Genomic DNA, 14,116 nt, shown 5'->3' with positions numbered 1-14,116 from the left:
GATCCTCCCTGATTCAAGGATAAAAGATTACCACCCACTAACAAGTGTTACAGACCAATACTTGTGTCAAAGAGCAGTTTGTGATTCAGCACAGGAAACCGGTATAAACGGAGTCCATCTTAAATCCTCCCACAAAGTTACTCTTTCACCAGATCTCGAGGGTGTTTCAAATATCTACTGGTGCAAAGTCCAGGGAGGGAAGCAATTGGTTCTGAACACCTCATGCTCTAGGATGAAGCTCATTGCTAACTACTTGGGCGAAATTCTTTATCCATGTAGTAGCAAAGAACAAGAGTGTGAATTTATTCCGTAAGCTTTCTAGAGTCAAAGCTTAAACCCTGAAATCAGAGAACACTTGGCAACATCAAGCACTTTAGGTTCACAGGACAAAAGCAACAGCAGAAGCGTTGGGTTTTATACCCCACTTTTCACTGCCTAAAGGAGTCTCAAAGCAGCTTATGATCGTCTTCCCTTCTGCTCCCCACAACAGACACCCTGTGAGGGAGGTGAGCCTGAGAGAGTTCTGACAGGACTGGGACTGGCCCAAGGTCACCCAGAAGACTGCATGTGGAGAAGGTGGAGTGTCAAGCCTGGCATCAAGATCAGAGGCCACCATTCTTAACTACTACACCAAGTTGGCCCCACTCAAGAAAACACACTGGATGGATAGATGCTTTCCAAGTTCATTCCAGTGGAAGATGAGTGTTCCTTGCCATGCCAACTGGCCATGACTTAGGCAATTATCACAGTGTGCTGAAGTACATTTAGATCTTCTTGTCATACCAAAAGACTGATACGCATGACCAGCTGAATCAAAAATAAATGCTAAGGTCTTACCATGTTAATCCATTTCATTAAAGCCAGACTGAAATTATTTATGTACATGCTGCATGGACACTTTTACCAGATGTTTACCATAGATCAGAACACTTATGTCAAAATCAGTTTAGCACTAATGGTGACAGTATGAAGACCTCCAGGAATGGAAACCCTACATGCAAATGGTTTAAAAAAGAAAGAAAAGTTTATGCAGAATTAAAATGTTAACTTAGAAGTACTTACCAAGACACTTATAGGGAATAACAATATGGGTATGACCCTTGCATTGCTTCCTGCCCTTTTTGCACCAGTTTTCAATGGTGACAGGTTGGTTGGCTTCCACCACATTTGTAATCTGGAGCTCTGGATAGATCTGTTCCAAAAGTAATACACAGTAAATAGAAGAATAGATACATGCCTGCCAGATGAGAGTCAAGTAGAAAAACCAGAAGAAATAGCATCTAATCAAAGAGAGTCCGTGGGGGGGGGGATACAAAAAAGTGACTAGATGCAACTAAAGTTGTACTGGGTTATCCCATAATGAAAAATAACCTAAGAGTAAAAACCCTGTGAAGTATCAGAATATAAGCCAAAACTTATATTGTTTCCTTAGGCAAAACATGCATGCAAGGAATGAAAGTCCTCAATGCTGGGGAGAAAAATAGCATTTATGCGTCAACCCACCTTTAAAAGGAAAAAAAATATAACACTGACTACCACTAAGCTCAGTGTTGCTGACAGAAGGGGAATGCTGTTGTGTTGTCTGAACACTATAGCAAATGTGTGACATTCATGTGGCTCTGCTTGCCTGGATGACACCATCACATCTCTCTTACAAATGCAGTATCCCAACAGATCACATAGATCACATGAAATTGCCTTATACTAAATCAGACCTTGGTCCATCAAAGTCAGCATTGCCTACCCAGACTGGCAGCAGCTCTCAAGGATCTCAGGTAGAGGTTTTTGCATCACTTACTGCCAGATAAGTAACTGGAGATACTGGGTATCGGACCTTCTGCATGTCAAGCAGATGTTCTACTGCAGTGGTCCCCAACCTCTGGTCCGGGGACCGGCACCGGTCCGTCGATCATTCGGTGCCGGGCCGCGGCTCCTCCTCATCCTCCTCCCTGGATGTTGCCTCGGGGGCTGCCCTGCCACTCTGCCGCCAGTTCAGCTTTGGTGTTCTCTGGCGGCCGCCATGGCTGGGGCTCCCCCTCAGTGTGGCACTGCGCAGCTGCTACTGGCAGCACCCCGCAGTGGGTGGTGGGACGTCAGGGGCGCTGGTGGGAAAGCAAGCGGAGCAGGGGCTCAGGCGGCGGCGACGTCCCTTGGCAAAAGACTACCCACCCCAGGGCTTCAGTAAAATTGTCAAGCTTTGACTGGTCCCCGGTGATAAAAAGGTTGGGGACCACTGTTCTACTGAACCACAGTGTCCTCTCCTCCCCCCACCTCTCTTGATTGGAACAATTCATCTCTCTCTCTGAAATGCTGCATAAAGAACAGTTATTGCTGTCTTGTCATCTAACCAACTGTGGAGCAGAAGCCAGCAGAGCTGGAATGGGCATCAGAACGGCATACAGCATTGGCTGATAATGCTGGTCTGATTATGATTGGGTGATTTTGCCTGGTCAAGGACACCTAGTTTAATCTTTTAAGGCCAGAAGTCTAAGAATGAGAAAAAGCTGCTTGCTGAGAGGAAAGAAAAGAGAAAGTGTAGCCACCACACACACATATGCGATAACACTAAAATACAAAACATTTAATCCTTCAAATTATTTATTCTGAGCATCCAAGTTTGTCTCTACTAACCACTGTTGAACCTTAGTCAGTCCTGGCTTCCCTCTCTGGTTTTTGTTTGTTTGTTTGTTTTCTTCCCAGGGGATGTCCCAGAGGACAGCAAGCTATTCATAAAGGAAGGTGAAGAAAATCCCACCCTTCCAACACACTGTGGCTCATTTGTTCTTTTCTCGGGTGGCTGCCATGATTACTACATCTCTGTAACCAGCTGGCTTTCCTCCTGGGAGCTACCCAGGAGTTGGAATGAAATTGCAAAGGCTAGACAGAAGGGTGGGGAATTGCTGTCCAACATGTGCTGGCAATGGCCCATGGGACGTAGTCCACAGACATCTGGAGAGTCACAGTTTTGGCCACCCCTGCTGTAATGTATGGGCCCTGAACCTCTTCCTGGCACATGGCTTACAGCTTTCCCATCCTCCAACCTCCATAGCAGCAGCTGCTTCAAGTCTGGAACCACTAGCTGACCACACAGGCCATGCTCATTTACCTGGCAGGTGCCATGCTGAGGACCAGTACTAAGAAAAGCCACTGATGGACTGTCAAGAGCTGTTACTCCTTTCGAATAACTATGTCACAGCTACGTGAAACAATTTAGGGAATTAAGAAATTGCAGTTCCTCTAAATTTAGATCTGCTAAGTGCTGCATATATTCCAATTTGTTTAGGGAGGAAAACACATCAGGGCACTGGCCTAGTGACTTTTCTGACTCTCACACTGTTTTGACAAGACCTGACCAAGTTGCAAAACCACTCTGCCCCTGCCCTAGGAAATCTATGGGCATTCACAAGCCCTTTTGAATGATGGCTGAAGCAAATGATGAAGAATCATGGTTTACCTCCTGGCAGTACTGCAGAACCTCTTCTTTTGTTCCAAGGCAGCTCTTGGTCCCCGCAGGATCCGGCTCCCACTTCCCAGTTTGTATATTCACGTGCATATTCAGCTTTCCACAGAACATGGCAATCTGAGGCTCTGCCACAGCAAACCCGGTGCCAGCATTGGCAGCAAGCGCCTATGGGAGAAAGTAGTCATATTTTACGTATTATCGACCAACGCCTTCGGCGTCTCAACAAGCAACACCCAAGTGCCGGAATCGGCTACCGAAACTTTGCATTTCGCACAGAAGCTTCTAACCCTTTCTGCACCATTAATTCGTTAAGTGTGGTTAACCCTCAGGCTCCCTGTCTTTCCGCATTAAAAGGCTAATACGGAACCTGCCATTTGTGCTTCTAAACTACAGCCCCACTTTCATCCAAGGATAGACTTCCAAAGCCGTGGACTGAATGTCATTTGCCAGACTGCCCTAGACCTTATCTGTACGGTAATCGCCTGCAAGAAGCTGAACTAGGCAGCTATGCACAGAATCTGGCCTCCCAAACACCAGCCAGCTCTCAACCAGTTCCAGCGGAGACCTGCAAAGCAACAGTGAATACTGATGCTGCAGAGCAACAACACACTTCGGGAAACAAGAAAAAGCTCACCCCATTAGACAATAAACGTAACCTGTTATATGCTTCATATACTGGTCAAGGGAAACCAGTGCTGGCACTAGCAGCAAGTAACTGGTCAGTCAATGTGTAGAAAACCTGCAAAACACTAGTCAATAAGCTTTGTGCCATTAGTTTACAGAAACAACGAGCTTGTAGCGTTGACTGATGAACTAATTTTTGAAGGCAGGCAGAATCCTGGAACAACATTTCCATTCCGTCCACAAATGTCACACGCACAGAAAGCCTGCAATATGCAATGTGGGGGGAGGGGGGATGAAACCTTCCAAAATGAGATCTTAATTTAACCTCACAGTATTCATGTTTAACTCAGCCAGAAATTATTCATTTGTTGGTAGCAACTACACCATTTCTGGAAGACTCCAGCGCCCAGCTCCTTCTAGGGTCCTTGTGGATTGGAATACTGATCTGGCAGCTCCTATAAGACTATTGGCACTACAAAGGCAGCTTTGGCTCCTGAACTTCATTTCATTTGTTGGAGATTCCTAAAGCACAAAGCCAGTGGATAAAGAGCTGCTGCTGGACTACAGGGGCATGCACAGTTTAATGGCTATTTTGGCCAGTCAACTGGAAGGCTTCTTTCTCAGCCATAAGAAACCCACTCATAGCTACTCTGCCCTAGGAAGGCAAAGACGATTACTACGAAGTGATGTACTAACTACAGCTTTAAAGAAATCGAGGAACTTTTCCCCTCCAAAACAAGGAGAATCAGTCCCCTTAAACGATGAGATTTGAAAATAAATAGATTTCCTTGTTGGGGTGAAAATATGTGAGCTAATCATAATTGGGAGCATATGCAGGGGGAAAAAATCAATCAACTTGACCAGATTAAGCAGGGATTTGTTCCGTAAAGACACTAAAGTTGCTTATCATCTCCACTGCAAGACATGAAACTTTACAGATGCTATTCCTAAAATAAGGTCAAAGGAGGTTTATAGTTTCAGATGAGAATCTTCAGAATTACTGTTCAATATTTCCAAGTCTTTAAAGAAGAAAACATAATGTATATTTTGTGCATTTGATTCTGAGTGGCAACTGAAATGTTTTGGTAAAACCCAGTTTATGTCCAACAACCAGCAGAGAAATTATTCCTTAACTTATTACAAGTATAATCACCATATGACTCAAATATAACCCTTTTAAATCTAGTACTATAGCACAAGGGTAGTCAACCTGTGGTCCTCCAGATGTCCATGGACTACAATTCCTATGAGCCCTGCCAGCAAACACTGGCAGGGGCTCATGGGAATTGTAGTCCATGGACATTTGGAGGACCGCAGGTTGACTACCACTGCTATAGCATACTACCACAAAACCACACGGTTATCTATAGTTAAGCTATGCATCCAAACATAATTAATATGCTTCCAAGATTACACTGGCAATTAGGACCAAAAGTTAATTAACATCTAGACTCTTAGGTATAATTCACTGGGGCTTGAGGCACTAAGGAATGCCATCTCTTAAGAGTAGATCTTACCAGCTTGGCAGACAGGCTACATGACAAGTACAGGTATTTTCAACAATATAACAGCGATGATGGAAATGGAAGGCAATGTTACCATTTTACTATCTTAGTAGAATATCACTGACTTAACTGAAGGATAAGTGACATGGGATGCCTTTAGCCTTGAAAAGTCAGCCTGTCGTTACTGGGATAAGGAGCGCTGTATCCTCTGAGAAGCGTTTCAGGGCATGGAGACATAAGTCACAACAGTATGCATGTCAAAAAAGGGAAAAGGGGGGGAGGAGGTTTTCAGCTTAAACAGTCCATGCTGGATTTATGGTTTTCAAAGTAAACCTGGCACACCAGTTAGCTGACATGTCAAATATCATCAACTGAGTATATCTGACCAAAGTCAAATACTGCCATATATTCCACAAAGCTAAAACTATCACTGTATAATTTGCCTTTTTAAAAAAGGAAGCATAATATGTTTCCAAGGGCAGAGGAGAGAGTTGCTTGACCCATAACCCACAGCAAAGCCTCCCTTCCTATCCAAAAATGCCTGCAATTATAGCAGGCAGTCAATAGGAATTTGCCTACTTAACAGAAATGCCTCTTAATAGTCACTATAACTATGTTTTAGTCTGTTCTAATTTTTTCTCATTCTGAAATTGTAGGTTCTCCCTGTTATTTGGGGGAGGAGGGGAGACGTATAGTGAGTTGTTCATTTATCTTGACTACCACTGCTAATACTTGAATAAAATAGTTACCCCGTATTTGCCGGCGTATAAGACGACTGGGCGTATAAGACGACCCCTCAACATTTCCACTCAAAATACAGTACTATGGGCCACTATGGGAAACTATGTCTATCCCAACTGAAGTGCACCCAGCATATAAGACGACCCCCCCCCCACTTGGAGGCATGTTTTTCAGGGGGAAAAGTAGTCTTATACGCCAGCAAATACTGTAATTGCCATTTGTCATTGTTTCACAACATTTTTAATTAGCACCAATATGAAACTTGTCGCTGAATAACCACACCTTTCGGTTACATCAAACCTTTTCAGCCTATCAAGAGGCCAGTTCCATGCTCAAATTGTAAGGTAAGCCTCCTTAATTACTCAAGAGGGCAAATAATTAGAACTGGCCTTGACAAATTGCCTTTACTTAAGGAGCCATTCAAAACATTTAGGAACCAGATTCATTTTTCAGCCTTCAGGATTTTATATTTCTATGTCCATATTTTCTTATTATTGCTACCACAAATTCTAATCCTAAATTCGTCATTATTCCTCATTTTAAAAAAACATTAAAGCTGTAACAGAAATAGTGTATAAATAAAATATGGAGTAACAATCATCACAACAAAAAATACTAACCGCTAATATCTCCCCAATTTCTCATAACAGCATTACTTTTAAAAGCTCCATTTCAATACTGGCCAACAGTGCTCACTTTGGTAGCACATATAACCAAATTGGAATAACACCGGAGCACTTACAGAGAGTAACTGGTTGAATAGCACAATAAAATCAGAGTCCAGTAGCACCTTTAAGACCGACAAAGATTTATTCAAGGCGTAAGCTTTCAAGTGCAAGCACCCTTCGTCAGACTATGATGTAAGAAGATCATAGTCATGTAAGAAGATCATAGTCTAACGAAGGGTGCTTGCACTCGAAAGCTCACGCCTTGAATAAATCTTTGTTGGTCTTAAAGGTGCTATTGGACTCTGGTTTTATTGTGCTACTTCAGACCAACATGGCTACTCATTTGAATCTATCCTTGGTTGAATAGCAAACTGATTTAGCATGGCTAGTTAACAAATGACAAGAACATGCCTATGCATTTTTATGCCACAGAACAAGGGATTCTGATGTGGAATGATAAATACATTTTTTACTTCTAATGAACATTACCAAGAGACAGTATAGGAAGTGATTGCTGAGAATACTCAACTCTACAATTACATTTCTAGGCACTGGAGCACCCAGGCACCTGGGATTTGTCAAGCCTTATATTAGGAGACAGCCCTGTTTTACTCCAAACTTGCCCTAGCTCATGTATTTCATTTATGACAATAAAATCAGAGTCCAGTAGCACCTTTAAGACCAACAAAGATTTAATCAAGGCGTGAGCTTTCGAGTGCAAGCACCCTTCGTCAATGATCGTCTTACATGACAGGAAATATATAGCAAAAATCAGCTCTGTTACATCTGTGTCGCAACCAGATACAGCCAATGATAATCCTTTGTCAAAACAGTGTGCTAATTTCCTGTGTTTTGTATTCTTTGGGAACTTTTGTGGAGGGAGACACACATAGCTCTTCTTCCCCCACCTCCGAACCCAAAATTATTGTTTTGTATGTAATAAGAAAATGCAAAGGTTTTTTGTTTTAAAATCATACCTGTAACTTAAGCATAGAACCCCTGCTGCATACAAAATGCTTTCACTGGCTTTCATTGTTTCATATTCTTCTGCATCTAGTTCCCATGAAACAGTCTAAAGGTAATTTGATTTCAGCAATATTCCTATGAAGTTATAGGTAAAGGTATCCCCTGTGCAAGCACCGAGTCATGTCTGACCCTTGGGGTGACGCCCTCTAGCGTTTTCATGGCAGACTCAATACGGGGTGGTTTGCCAGTGCCTTCCCCAGTCATTACCGTTTTACCCCCCAGCAAGCTGGGTACTCATTTTACCGACCTCGGAAGGGTGGAAGGCTGAGTCAACCTTGAGCCGGCTGCTGGGATCGAACTCCCAACCTCATGGGCAGACAGCTTCAGACAGCATTTCTGCCGCTTACCACTCTGCGCCACAAGAGGCTACAGAAATACAAAAAGATAGCATACTCTGTGATACTGTGTAAGTTTCACCATTAAGAAGTATCAGCTGATAGAAGACCAAAAACAAAGGATTTAGGACTAAAAATATGCAGCTGAGTTCACTGTGTTTTCGAATTTCATTGTGATTGTTATCTACTATGCCATACAGTTTAGTGACAGGCCTTGAAGAACCTAGAATTACTCTAGTATCAAGAGGGCAAAAGCAAATGCCTGCATTCCACGGATGAGGTTAACAAGCAAATGAGCAAATAAAAAGTTTTGGAAAGGAGGGTGCCAGGAGGAGGAGGAGAAGGAAAAGACAGGGAGTGTCTGGAATGTTAACCTTGGTGCTTACACATGATGCATTGTGCGGAAAAAAAAAAACAGTCCAGGGCTTCTGAGTTACAGCATTTGGAGAAGTTGTAAGGCCAGTTTTGAAGAACCAGTTTTAGGAGGGACTAACGCATGCGCCCACCAGAAACTAAACGGTGGTACGGCTAACCTTAGCAGCCGCCTATTAGAAATCCTTCCAACAAGCCTGTCTGAACCTTCTTCAAACACAGATCTTCAAGTCAAGCTGATGCTCTGCTCAAACATGCTGTAAAGTGTTTTATTTCTGCCGCCTCCTCGGCTTATCTCCACAGATACTAAGGAAAAGGTAACTAACACTCCTCCTTGGATTGTTCAAATAGTTTGTGTCTCACCAGAGAGAGGTTGCCATAGTGACATCTTAGGTTTGTGTTCACAAGTGGATTGGCTAACTTATGTGCCCTCAAGATGCTATTTACCTAGCGACCGAATTATCAGGAGCAGAGCTCCGAAATCAAAGCAATGAGAGTCAGCATTGTGTATCCAGCATTACAGCAGACGACCCATTACAGCACTCCAGCCAGGCTGTCCAAAGGGGGAGTTTTCTTATCATAGCCATGAAAATTCAGCTGAGAAGTGTCAAAAAATAAACTGCGGTGTCTCATACACACCAAAAGCTTTTGGCACAGCTGCAAGCATTGTTCTTGCACTGGCATTGTTAAGAGTGTTAGACTAGGATCTGGGAGATCTGGGTTCAAATGCACACTCTGCTACGAAGCTCACCAAGTGGCTTTGGATCAGTCACCCCACAGGAATGCTGGGAAGATAAAACGGAGGGGAGAACAAAGTACACTGCTCTGATCGCCCTGGAGGTAAAATGCAGTAACCGAAAATGGGATTTTAACAGAGCCTGAGGTTCCATGCAGCACATTTACAGTGTGATGCCCTCCATAACAATTGTAAAATGCCCATCTGAAGGCGAAAGGATTTTTACTTAAAAGCAGCATTCAATTATGTGGATCTGGTCCTTTGAAAGTACGGTTCAAAGTGTGCCTTTAATCAATGGCCTCGCTGTTTCAAAGAGTTTCTTCTTCTCTCAAAATTATTAAAATTAGCCATTGCGTTCATTACCATAATTGTGTGTGTGTTGGGGGGGAGGGGGATTAAGATTTAGCTGGATAGAGGAAGGCTAAGCAGGAACCTCAGCAGAAGTAACCTACTCCTCTTCCTAGTTTCCATGATTGTTTATGCACTGGAGGTTTCATGCCGGGCTGCAGGCTGGAGTATTAGTCGTGGCAGGTTACCCCACCTCTTCCTGCACCCACGCAGGGGAGCATTTGGCCCGGTGCACCCCATCCACCCCCGCTTTGTGCTCCTGCATGGGAGCTGGGGCAGCGAAGTTCCGAGTGCATAAATGGTCCATGACTTGTCACAAAGATGATGCTAGAGATGGCATTTTTAGTTTTTTTATGACTCCCTCCATATACACAGAGATGCTCAAGGGAACTAGAGATGGGAGGGTAGCAAACAGAAGCATCATCTGTTTTCCTTGGAAGAGGCTGGAGACAGATTAAACTTTACTTTTCATTCCATTCCTCTAAGGTGCCAGGAAGGACTCAATAGCACTTTGTCAGTTCATAAACCAGAAATAAATCCACAAAAGGAAACATGGAGGACAACAGGAAAAACACTGGAAAGAAACTTTTGTGTCAATATTTATAGGAAGTACCTGCTATACTATATTTAGCTTTTGGGTTTTTAAAAATTAATTTTAGCACATACAGCATGGATATATTCAGCAGAATTGAAGTATCTTTCACAGAGGTCAGTGGGCATCTCATTTTCACTGTAGCTCTCTGTAGCGTCACCTGCATCAGTTCCATTTCACACCCCCTCCCCCAAATGAGAGACAACAAATAAGAACTTTAGATGAATTCACAACTTGGTTTTTTAAAAATAAAGATTTTAAGCACTGACCCAAGTCACAAATCAATAACATATTTGTGTATTCTCTGGTGCAAATCCTAAGGATAAGCACCTGCTTAAAATCGTATGAGCAACAGTATCCATTCATTGTTACTTGTTTTATGAATCAGTGAATCTCTGGAAATGGAAACAATTTCCTACCTCACCTCTTTGCCAAACACAGATTAGAACTGCGCCTTCTGCTGAAATGTTCACTGTCTTTTGGAACATTCAGAAGTAGCACCTCTTCCTCCATAGTATTTAAGGTGAGATGTTTAAAAATTCATCCTCCACATTTTCCAAGCATCTAGTATAGCCAACTGAACACTAATTAAACAGCAAGACCTTAAAAACAGCAGCTACCTCCACGGTATAAATAGTTAACAAACGAAGAGGTCATCAGCTTTAAATATTAAATGCAGGAAATAATGCAAAGCAATCCCACTACCCATCAATAAACTGCCTGGAAAACTGAAAGCCTTCGTTTGGGGCTACAGTCTCCAAAGACTCATGCCCAAAGGCATGGATGTGGAATAGGTATCCCATAGACGAGCTACCATACTAGAGAAGACCAATCTCTGTAGCCACGCATGGTTTTAGAACATGGGACCACACAAGTCTCGTGTCCACCACGGGTAGGTTCTCAGCAGGTCTGCATTTGTGCACTCAGACACAAAAGTGCTGTCTCATGTGCCTCGACATTACAGCCTCCTTTCCAAAGAACTTTGACCTTAAAATAGAGATCACTCATTTCCATGCATCTAACTACAAGAGGTAGTTAAACTGTCCAGTAACTTTTAGATGTGAGTCAGTAGCAACTTAGAGTTTCAGGGTATACATTTGTAAAAGTCAAAGCTTCTTTTGGACCCACTAGAGATCTGCATTTCTTCTTTATGTATAAATACAGTATATATTTTCCAGTTTACTTGCAAGAATTGAAAGTCACCCTTGATAACTATTAACATGGGTGCTTACAACTGTGTTCAAATCCACAATATCCCACAAGACCTCGTTACAGGAACACAATTGTTTAAAATTTGCAAATCTGGGATTATAATTTAATTTTATTATTTATTCTGAACAGTACATAAAATGATAACCAAGTAACACCAGTTACCTATTTTTGTTTAGTTTTTGTTTGTTTGTTTGTTTTATTAAGCAAAACATCTGAGATGAGCAGAGCACTAGCAGTTAGAACAACTTTGGGAAGGGGTTCCTTTTTTGGAAATTCTAGCCCCTACCCAGGAGCCTCTTGTGGTGCAGGGTGGTAAGGCAGCCGACATGCTGTCTGAAGCTCTGACCACGAGGGCTGGGAGTTCGATTCCAGCAGCCAGCTCAAGGCTGACTTAGCCTTCCATCCTTCCGAGGTAGATAAAATGAGTACTGGGGAGTAATGACTGGGAGTAATGAGTGGGGAAGGGAATGGCAAACCACCCTGTATTGAGTCTGCCAAAAAAACACTAGAGGGTGTCACCCCAAGGGTCAGACATGACTCGCTGCTTGCACAGGGGATACCTTTAATCCCTACCCATAAAGTGTGATACAACTATTGCTAATTCCAATGTGTTTAGTGTTGTTCAGTCCCAAAATCTGCTTCCTTTTTTATTAAGGAAACCTCAGTGGGGATGTAGTGCCACCTACCACTAAGCTCAAAATGAGGTCAGCTTGGTTATCCATGGTAATGATGGTGGCTGAGCAAGTTTGATGTTTGAAAGCAGTCCCTTTTATGTTGAATTCTTCATAAGCGGCCCTTGTTGCACCAATCTATTTAGGTTACATATCCAGGCAAATAACTTAACATGAAAAAGACTGAGCTGAGTAGGAAAGCTTAATTCATTGCAGCCTTTTCTTTTTCAACTCACTGGCTTTACAGTATTTCAGCACAATTAGGCTGTAGAACTGCCAGCAGCAAAAAATTAAGATTTGTGGTGCTCAGCCATGAAAGATAAATCTTTTCCTGACTGACCAGTTCCATGCTAGACTGGCTTAAATCAAGGATATTTAAATCAGCAATTTGTATCACCAAGAAAAAGGCATATTTAAATCAAAAATTTAACTCAAAATATTCCATCTATTGTTTCAATGCTTCTATGAACTGGATCCTATAACCGCAGTACAGTTATTTAAAAACAGAAAGCCTTTCTAAAACCTGAAAATGGACACTAAGTTTTGTAAATATGTAACTTCATGCTTTTAATTCTAAAAGATAATATGATACATTATATTTTTAAATAATGGATCATGTCTTCTAGTAGGGCTTCTTTCACAAACATACAGCTGTGATAGGGTTCTGCAGGAAAGTGCAGTCAAAATCAATACTAGAAGATGTTTCTTTTCTCCAGCAATAATTTAGTCTCTTTCTGTTGCATAACCCTCCTTCTCCATCCCGAAAAACTCACACCTAATCAAAAGCAAAGGCTGAGTGGTTACTGGACAGAACCTTGTTCTAAAATTTACAGTTGGAATACTGACTTAAATTACCCTCATCAGGTATTCCTTAGGCCAAGGGTAGTCAAACTGCGGCCCTCCAGATGTCCATGGACTACAATTCCCAGGAGCCCCTGCCAGCGATTCGCTGGCAGGGGGCTCCTGGGAATTGTAGTCCATGGACATCTGGAGGGCCGCAGTTTGACTACCCCTGCCTTAGGCACTGCAGATCACCCAAATAGATGAGTAGATTGCAGGGGTAACCTGCCAGTCTCTGGCCCCTGTACCAAGCTAATGTGTTATAAACTGGGTTAAGTTGTTTCCAATCCTGTTTTTTCTTCACAAACAGGAACAACCTTTCACACATTCACAAGAGTCATAAATTCAGTTTTAAGAGATTTAATTTTAAAGCAGGTTATTTAAGGAGAGAAACCTATCATAGCTGGAGCATGATTTTTAAAACCCAAATTAAGATTTGAAGATAATTTGGGGTTTTCCATAAATACATACAGAGGCACACTTTTATCTCCCCAGGGCACTTCTATAAACCATATCCCCTAGCCTTCAGGAAGAGTTATTCTACTAATCCAGCTGGAGACACAGAACCTGCCACATAGATCCAGTTCATGCCTGAAGAATTATGTGACCGTATTTCATTGCACAAAGCCAATATACTGAGACACATTTTGTTGGTTGCTACACAATATTGGCAATACTGATTATACAGGAATCTGTTGTGTTTCGCCATGTCAAGAAGCAGTATAGAATTATTCCATACTTGGAAGGGCCTACTTTGCCTGCTTTAATTTACTGGTTTTATTTCTTCTCTTTTTTGTTAGAAATCCCCATGGGGATTTTCCAACCTAATAACAGAGAATGAAAATGCATCAAGATCATGGTTTGGGGAGCACACACCTTTATCGGCTTTACATTCTCTCATTCCACCTGCCCCTAAATTCAGTTTTTCAATATTAAACTGAATTCAGGGCTATTGATGGAACAGATTACGATTCATTATCTGC

At 42.3% G+C, this 14,116-nt stretch overlaps 1 protein-coding gene across 4 annotated transcripts in view; it reads right to left on the bottom strand.

The window, feature by feature from the left end:
* The window catches only part of APLP2 (amyloid beta precursor like protein 2), a 67,428-nt gene that overhangs the window by 31,943 nt on the left and 21,369 nt on the right, over nucleotides 1-14,116 (bottom strand). For all 4 annotated transcript variants that reach the window (XM_077306538.1, XM_077306539.1, XM_077306540.1 and 1 more), the window contains exons 2-3: nucleotides 3,455-3,628; nucleotides 1,063-1,192 (exon numbers count right to left, since the gene is read on the bottom strand). In XM_077306538.1, the coding sequence (XP_077162653.1) occupies nucleotides 1,063-1,192; nucleotides 3,455-3,628 (304 nt within the window). The remainder of the gene's footprint in view (nucleotides 1-1,062; nucleotides 1,193-3,454; nucleotides 3,629-14,116) is intronic.

Source organism: Paroedura picta, chromosome 12 (assembly GCF_049243985.1).
Source record: "Paroedura picta isolate Pp20150507F chromosome 12, Ppicta_v3.0, whole genome shotgun sequence".
NCBI lineage: Eukaryota > Metazoa > Chordata > Lepidosauria > Squamata > Gekkonidae > Paroedura > Paroedura picta.
The sequence above is the reverse complement of the archived record's forward strand: the minus strand, read 5'-3'. Positions and strand labels throughout refer to the sequence as shown.